The sequence below is a fragment of the Lolium rigidum genome, chromosome 1 (genome assembly GCF_022539505.1).
Source record: "Lolium rigidum isolate FL_2022 chromosome 1, APGP_CSIRO_Lrig_0.1, whole genome shotgun sequence".
Lineage (NCBI taxonomy): Eukaryota > Viridiplantae > Streptophyta > Magnoliopsida > Poales > Poaceae > Lolium > Lolium rigidum.
The window spans coordinates 262525509-262534041 of NC_061508.1; the positions used below are offsets into that span (position 1 = coordinate 262525509).

General features: G+C 46.8%; 1 protein-coding gene across 1 annotated transcript; it reads left to right on the forward strand.

Annotated features, from left to right (window-relative positions):
• The first annotated feature begins 7274 nt into the window (after positions 1 to 7274).
• Positions 7275 to 7955, forward strand: LOC124658218. The gene has a single exon (XM_047196617.1). The coding sequence runs from the start codon at positions 7293 to 7295 to the stop codon at positions 7953 to 7955; it is 663 nt and encodes a 220-aa protein (XP_047052573.1). The 5' UTR covers positions 7275 to 7292.
• Positions 7956 to 8533: the final 578 nt, after the last annotated feature.

The following is an 8533-nucleotide window of genomic DNA, read 5'->3' on the forward strand; positions in this document are numbered from 1 at the left end:
AGTGGAAAATCTTCAACCAGATCAACGCCAACTTGGCACCAGCCACCATTTGAGCCTTCACGAAGTCATGAATGTTACGCACATCCTTAAATTTGCCCATAAACTCGGTAAGATTATCGGGCTGAGGGTTCCGAGGAAACATGGCATTATACACCATGGCCAAGGTACTGTTGCCGAAGTCAAGAAATTGTCGAGCCTGGGCGGCTCGATCCTGAAATTGAACAATACGGTGAGTGCGATCTTCATCGGCCCAAAAATCAATGTCATTAGCCTTGGCAAGTCTAAGAAGGGCTTCAACTCGCGAATTCACTCTTTGTTCTTCGACGGCAGCATCCAGGAACGAACATATGAGCAACATAAGGAAAAAACAAAGTAGCATAAGGAGGGATACAGAAAAACAACAAGGAAACAGTGAGACAGAAGTAACATACCATCCATATCTTGACTTGCATCAGTCATCAAGTCAAGCATATAACTCTCGCGCTGAGCAGATCGAGTGACGTTAGCAGTCACAGTTTCCTTCAACTCAAGAGCCTCATGCGCTTGACGAAGGGTAGTTTGTTCCCGATCCGAGGATCTGCGAGATTGATCCAGAATTGTCATGGTTTGCTTTTTCATCGACTGCAATTGTTGTCACAGATCAGCTATCTCTTGGTCCATTGCGCGAAGGCACGACAAAACATCCAGGGAAGCATCGCCAGGTACTCTCACGGAATGAGAAGTAGCAGAAGAAGCGTCGGAAGGTCCAACCCCAGTATAGTTGTCAAAAATTAACTGGAAGACAAGAAAGTATCGACATCGATCATTCAACAAGACACGTTTTTTCATTCATATTCATGGCACGTTACATAAACAAGTCTTTACAAAATATGGCTCATAAGGGGCCTACACAAATGATCAGGAGCAACAAAAGGTGGCAGTATCTACAAAAAGGAAAAAAGGAAGTACAAGTTGGTCTACTTGACCTCCATTTGGGCAGCCCTAACAGATGCGGAAGACTTCGGGTCAAGGAAGGCGATAAGCTTTCTTCGAGTAAAGCTTGACATCCTTCACCAGAGCCTTCCATTTCTCGGAGTTCAAACCCTTGGGAGTAGCAGCCTTTACCCAGTCGACCTTTTGGCCGATGGCCGCCACTTGAGCGATGGTCCCTTCGACTCCAATCTTCAAGCTCGTTTGACGATAGGGCAAAGCTGGATCATCCTTTGCCAGAAAGTGCTGGGCAAGCTGGGAGAAAATCTCGGGTTGCGTGTCCTTGGGGAAGAAATGAGGGAAGATGCGCTTCAACGCATTCCACGCGGAAGTCAAGCACTTGCGTGCCAGGTCGCAATTCAACTCAAGAATATCGAGAGTGTCCAGGAGACGGTCATCCAATTCTTGGCTCAAGGTGTACTGCTCACCCATCTTCCCTGCTGGAGAAAAGCAGGACTTTGTCAACACCAAAGATAGTTTTAGCACAAGGAAAAGCGGAATGACAAAAAGAAAGATAGTATTACTCGAGAATCTTTGGGATTGCATCTCGAGGCACGTGATTATATCATTATCGTGTTGGACCTGCTTGGCCTACTTGTCTCTCAAAGCGTCTTCAACGGCTTGAAGCCTTCGGCGAAGATCTTCGACACCGACATCATCCTTTTCAGCCCTCTTGCGAGCCTCCTCCCTGGCTTTGAGGTTGGCTTCCAGATCATCGGCGCGTTCCTCGGCATGACACAGCGCCTCTGGAAGAAAAAGGTAAGAGAGGACGCAAAAAACAAGATAGGGATGTACAAAATGCCAAGAGCGGCAAAGCTTTACCTCTTAAAGTTGCGGCCTCGTCGCGGAACCCGATAAAGTGGGAGCCTAAGTTGACCAACTCCCTCATCAAGGGCCGCAAAAAATTCGACAAGAAAGAAATATAGTGCCAAGAAGTACAAAATCGTTCGAGCTAAACAAAAAAGGCGACAAACAGGAGAAGGTAACTTACATCATCAAGGAGAGGAGCCGACATACTCCCGGTAGCAAGCTCCTGTTTGCCAGCAGCCCCAGTTTTAGCCTTCTTCGGCTTCGATGCTCGGGGGCCTGGCACTGGAGTCGATGCTTCTGGATCATCTTGCGGGGGAGGTGATGCTTCTGGCGCGACACGACGATCCTTAGAAAGGATCAACGTGTTGGAGGTGCTTGTGTTGGCTGGCCGATGAGCTTCGGGCTCCACTTCTTCTTCGTCAGCTCTGTCAATATAACAACAAAATAAATATAAGGGAACCAAAAGAAAGAAGATAAGAAGTAACAAGAAAGAGAAACTTACGAGCTAACACGCCGGTCGTGGTGTATGGGTCGAAGATTTCTTGGTCTTCGGGAGAAGATTCTTCGGCGGCTGGTTCAGCGAGTTTGGACACGCCAAAATCTTCTTCTCTGTCGTCTCTCTTCCTGTTGCGTTTATCCCGAGAAGCGATAAGAGGAGGAAAAATGGAATGAGCAGAGTCAGAGTGTTGTTCTAATTCCGAGTCTTTGTCAGAGGAACCTCCAGTTCTTTGAGATTCTGCGGGTTTACTCTCAGGAACGGAGGATTCTTGCGAGTCGTCGGTGAAAATGGCTCACTCATACACTTCCCACCTTCAGGTAGTGGCGGAAGAGAGGAAAGATATTGATGCTCCTACAGGAAAAAAAAGAATGAGAAATAAAGGGAAAATTATCAAAACATGAAGGAAGAACAATTGCAGTCAAAAAACAGGAATACAACTCGAAAGACAGTACTTACTTCGGGAAAGGCGTGGTCACCGTTGAATGGTTCCACGTGGCAGGAAGAAGGAACTTCATGATTTTTTCTCAAAGAGGTGAAGTGGCGGACAAGCTTCTCCAAATCCTTCAAGGAAAGATCATCGGAAATCCTGGCAGCGCCTTTAGCACCCGAGTACATCCAAAAGGGATTTTTGCGAGCTTGTAGAGGATGCACCCGAATCCGCAGAAAGTGTGCAATGATTTGCAAACCCGACAGTTCTACCCCATCGGTGTTCTAAAGCTCTCGGATGCGAGCAATAAGAGCGTCAGTGGCTGCCTTTTCTTCAGCTGTAGCCTCTGCATCCCAAGACTTGCGCCTTTGAATATCTTCGGAAGCATCAAAGGGGGCAAGACCGTAGTCTTGGGCATCCGAAGACTCATCCTTGACGTAAAGCCACTTCCAGCGCCAGCCTTGGACGCAGTCGGTGAACTTCACATCAAAATAGCCGTCCTCTAGATGGACACAGATGCACACACCACCTACGTTGTAGATGATGTTCTTCGAGTTGTTGCGGCGGAGATAAAAGATGCGCTTCCATAGGCCCCAGTGAGGTTGGATGCCCATGAAGCACTCGAAGAGAGTGATGAAGATGGAGATATGGAGAAGAGAGTTTGGGGTCAGCTGGTGCAGCTGAATCTCATAGACAAAGAGGAGGACACGGAGAAATTCATGTACAGGAACAGAAAGGCCGCGAATGAGGAAATCGACGAAGGTTACCCGGAAACCGGAAGGAGGATGGGGAGAACTCTCGTCCCTGGCATCCACATAGACTTCTTGTTGAACATGCCCATCTTCTTCATCAAGCGATTGTCCTGCGCGGAGATCTTTGACCTGTCCCATACGGAGATCTTGGTCTTTTCCACGCGCTCCTCGGTGCATCGGGCATCATTCTTGCACTGCTTGGAGCGCAGAGCCATGGCGGAAGTACGACCAAGGAAACAAAGAGGCAGCAGAGGGTGCGTGCGCGAGGTGCTCGAGGAGGAAGAAGGACATAGAGAGAAAGATGGTGTACGGCGCAACGAAGAGGGAAAAATGAGGACAAGGGTCAAACTTATAGGAAGAAGACGATACGATCAGCCGTCGGATGAAAAGGGAAGGATTCTGAATCCTACGCGTGTCAAAGTGGTAGAATGGTCTTTTCAGTTTAATTTTACCGAGGGGAAGTTACCGCGCGCGTGCCGGGAATTTCGGAGGATGTGCGCGCCCCACTTGCGCGACGTGGAGGAAGTGCAGAACTTTGGACCCACAGAACAGTGGTTTGTCGGGAGTCATGTCTTCCCAAGGTGACCATACGTGGCTGTCGTCAGCAATGACGTCATTTTCAAAAAAGTTTCGAATGATGGAGCAAAATAGTGGAAAGAAAACTTCGAGATCTGAAGAAATGTATGGTTAAAAATGAAATTCGGGAGCCTATGCCCAGATGCAAGCACCTGGTCATATGCTCGGGGGCTACTCTTATCAGAAGTATTATGCATACATTTGATAAGATGACGTGGTGAAAGAAAAAAAGTAAAGAGTTGATCAAAATAAAAAAAGTGGAGCCTACAACTAAGTGCAAACACTTGGCTGTAGCCTCGGGGGCTACTCCCATCGGGATCGCTGGTCGCGCACCCGATGAAATATGAAGAAGAAAAAGAAGAGAAAGTAACAAGTCAATATACAATTGCAGATGAAGAACTTCCTTCGTACATCTTCGAGTTACATATAACTCATTATGTACTCCCATCGGGAGATCAAGATATTACTCACGTCTCAACTCGAATAAATAAAGAATCCCAGCAGCCGACAAAGGCACTCGACAAAATATTCTCAGAGCGTGTCCGCCGCGGTAAAAACTCTGAATGCCGTAACTCAAAATAGATTACAAAGGTAAGACCACAGGATCTGTCCTGTGTGGCGTGGGATCGCACCCGAATGCTCTCCCACTTTATCTGTATCAAAAGATGCGAAGAAAAATCCTAACGGACGCGTTAGGTACTCGATAAAACACAGCTGGGATTCGGTTCACGATAAGTCCTTAAGCGGCGCGTGTCGAATTATGCCAGTATCCCGAGTTCGAGTCTAGAGACTTGAGCTTGAAGTAGGTTTATGCGTGTTTGCCACAAGAGCAGTTAACTGGTACCTGATCCGTCAGATGAACCAGCCCCATTTGCCATTATCCCTATACAAAATAGACATTGAGCGAAATATTCATTATGATTCGAAGGTTTTATAAATATATGACTCAGTTTTACGATGAAGATTTTAATCCATTCTGCGATTCAAGCAAAATCTCGGAGGCTACTGACATAGGTATTCCGAATAGGCAAGCCGAATAAAGCACCCGAGTTATCTCGGAGAAGACGTGAGGCCCACGACCCGAAACTTTGGAGGCCCAGAAGCCTAGAGAACTTTGGATAAGGAAGATAGAGTTGTATTAGGAATGATGTAGCAATATAGGAAATGCCCGATACGCTTCTCGTACTTTGTAATTTATACGACACAAAAAGCCTCGGCTCCACCTCCTATATAAAGGAGAGCCGAGGGAAAAGCAAAGAATCGAATCTATTTTCAACAAAACCACCGTAACTTTAGTCGAGCACCTTTGTTGGCTGAAACCTTCGAGATCTACTTGCCCTCTACTTCTTACGAAACCCTAAGTAGGCATTGACAAGTTAATCCCTTGTCAGCGATAACCACCAAAACTACCGGATTCTGAAGTGGTGCTGAAGGGATGGAAGACCGAGTACCGCCACTAGCCATTAGGAGGACTGTAGCGACGTTGTGTAGACCATCTCCACCTCATCAAGATGCACCCCTGGTCATCATCTTCTTTTTCTTCTTCTTCAACCTTTTCACCATGTCCGCAACGAGCATGCAGGGGTCATCGTTGCCATCTCACTACACAAGTTCTGTTATACTATAACCTACCACTCGTTTGTGAGTTTGTGACAGTACAAATCGTCATCACGACCTGTATATACTTCTTGTAAGCCGCTAGCTAGGGTTAATCGTTTCATAAGATAACACACGGTGTTTGCAAACACTTCCCGATATAGTGAAATTTTGTTGCCTGACGTTCGTGGTTTTACCTCCCTTTGTTAAAGAGGGTTTTGCACGTTAAAATCTTGTGTCTGTGATTCTCTTTTCATTTTTCGTTATTTGCTCGCATTTATAATATGTTCTAATCTTATGTTGGTGTTCCAGTACAAGATTAAGATCCTCATGTTGTTTATTCTAAATCATTAAGTCTAACAGCTGATAGATGTCAGCAGTGACATAACACGAACTAGCACCTACCTAGGCCGATCGACGTCGCGGTATCTGCAGTGCCCTGCTGCTTTAGGACCTGCTCTTGACGTTGACGAGAGTATGTTTTGATTGGGTGGCTGGACTGGGCTCGCATGTGACCCGCAGACTTTGTGCACTCATTGCTAGCACATCCAAGTTGATCAACAGAAAATGACTCGAGAAAAAAACAGGGCTGATAAGGTCATGCATGTGTGGTATGATAAGTTGATAGATTTCTGGAAAAGGAGAGTATTGTTAGCTGATCTCTTATCACGCCCTTTAATTTCTCCCTCTTCCGGAAATTTCCAACATATTGTCGTGCACTCCTGCTTGTGAGCTCTAGAAATGTTCAGTAGCTTCAGGCAAAATGGCTGAGGATCTATCTTTTTGCAACCGTGATTTCATCGCAACTGAGCCATGACTCGTTGGATTCGAAGGAGGACATTATCTGAGCACAAGCTAGCTGCGAGAAATTTGAGGAATTTTTCATCTGGTAAATCTCAGGGTAATTTAAAAACAAATCACAAGAGAAAAATCAATTGCTACCACGCGAGATTCATGAAGTACTAGTAATTTGTTTTAATAAATAATTTAAAAAATTATATATACACATTTTTACAACCAATCACATATCCCCATTTTTACAGAATGAGTTAATATGCGTATTCAGTTCAGTCATCTTTTTTCTTCTTCTGAAGTTAACTTTATTTTCAGCATAAACCATGCATGGTTATTGTTAATCAAATAAATTTAACGAGAACAGCTGTCACAAGTTCACAAGAACTTACCATGCTGCAAAAAGGCAAGATCGAAATTAAACGGGGCCGCAATTGGCTACATTTCGCAATCACCTTTTGCACATACATGCAATCTTCAACCCTATTTTGATGATGTCTCCGGAACACCTTCACGTGCATAAGATTGTGAACCTATCAACCGCATCGACCACTTGACACAAAGGTTTCTTAACAGGCCATTTCCATCAAATCTTTTTGTCAAATTTTGTAATCCCTTTAGCTGCATCACCTAGCCACCACAAGTTACACTCATCAAGTTGCACACCACCTTTTCTGTGCATCTTGTGGAGAGTGTCATCCTTTGTCTCAACTTAGCTAGCTACTATGGAACCTCTATAAATAGCCATGCATTCCGAAGCTTCTTATCACACAGAGGCCATCAGCTAGCTTGTAAGATCACAAGTTCACAACTGAGACCCCCACAACACATAGCCAAGAATCACCAAGAGGTAGGGAAATCTGATCCGGTCATGGCACCCAGCAGAGAGGCGTGTGCAGTCGCCATGGCCATGGCGGCGCCGTTCATCGCGATCGCAAGCAACATCGACGCCGGCAACCTGGAGAAGCGGCGCAGGACCTCCTCCGACAAGCTCCAGCGCACTGTCTCGGATGTCTCCTACGAGCTCCACAACCACCACGGCCGCGGCAAGGAGGAGGAGCAGGCCGTCCTAGAGGCGGAGATGAAGCAGCTCCACCCGGTCCCGGAGGTGGAGGACGCCAAGTGCGAGTGCTGTGGCATGTCAGAGGAGTGCACGCCGGAGTACATCCGCGGCGTGCGAGGCCGCTTCTCGGGGCGGTGGGTCTGCGGGCTGTGCGCGGAGGCCGTGACGGAGGAGGCCGAGAAGAGCGGCACCTCGCAGGAGGAGGCGCTCCGGACGCACATGAGCGTGTGCAAGAGGTTTAACGGCTTTGGGAGAACGCATCCGGTGCTATTCCAGGCGGAGGCCATGAGGGAGATCCTCAGGAAGCGGTCCAAGCTCGGGCCTAGGTCCAGGTCCAGCATTGACCCCCGAGAAATCAGGGAAAGCGCTGCCAAGGCGAAGGCCAACGCTGCCGGCGGCGGCATCGCGCGCAGCTCCAGCTGCATGCCGTTCATCACCGATGAATTCAGCGACCAGGTGTCGATCAACTAGACACAAGCTGTTATTCGTTGGCTAACTAGACAAACTGAAGCCTACTTGACGCATGTTTTCCCCATCTTTTTGGGCTAGGGGTGCATGGTTCACACGCCTGTCCTTATGGTGTGTTTTTTCTGCTGCCCCAAGCTTATCTAGAACCTTGAGCAGCGTTGCGGCCAGTCATGTACAGTGTTTCCGGGTGCAAGTCTAGCTTGGACTTGGTCGATGGACAACCCTTATTTTGGCTGTTTTTCGGTGTGGTTTAGCTTTTACCTGTTTTTGGGTGAGGCTTTTATTTGGCTCTCTTGTGGCGTACTTCCGTCGGAATGAGAACTAGGATCAGGCCCGTCTTCCCTAGTTTACATGCCAGTTTTAAGCATGCATGGACCATGGAATATGTATGTGATGAACTCGCAAGTAGTATTCCGTGTCATCCTAAAAGAAATGCAATGATATACATGGTGCTTATTGTTCGTTCAATAGATTATCTAAAAAACTTGTGTGTTCAACTAGAGATTAAACTTGTGTTCTTTTAAACAGAAGGCTCAGAGAGCCTGACTTTGAATTAACAAAGCTCTCAAGACTGAGGGTAC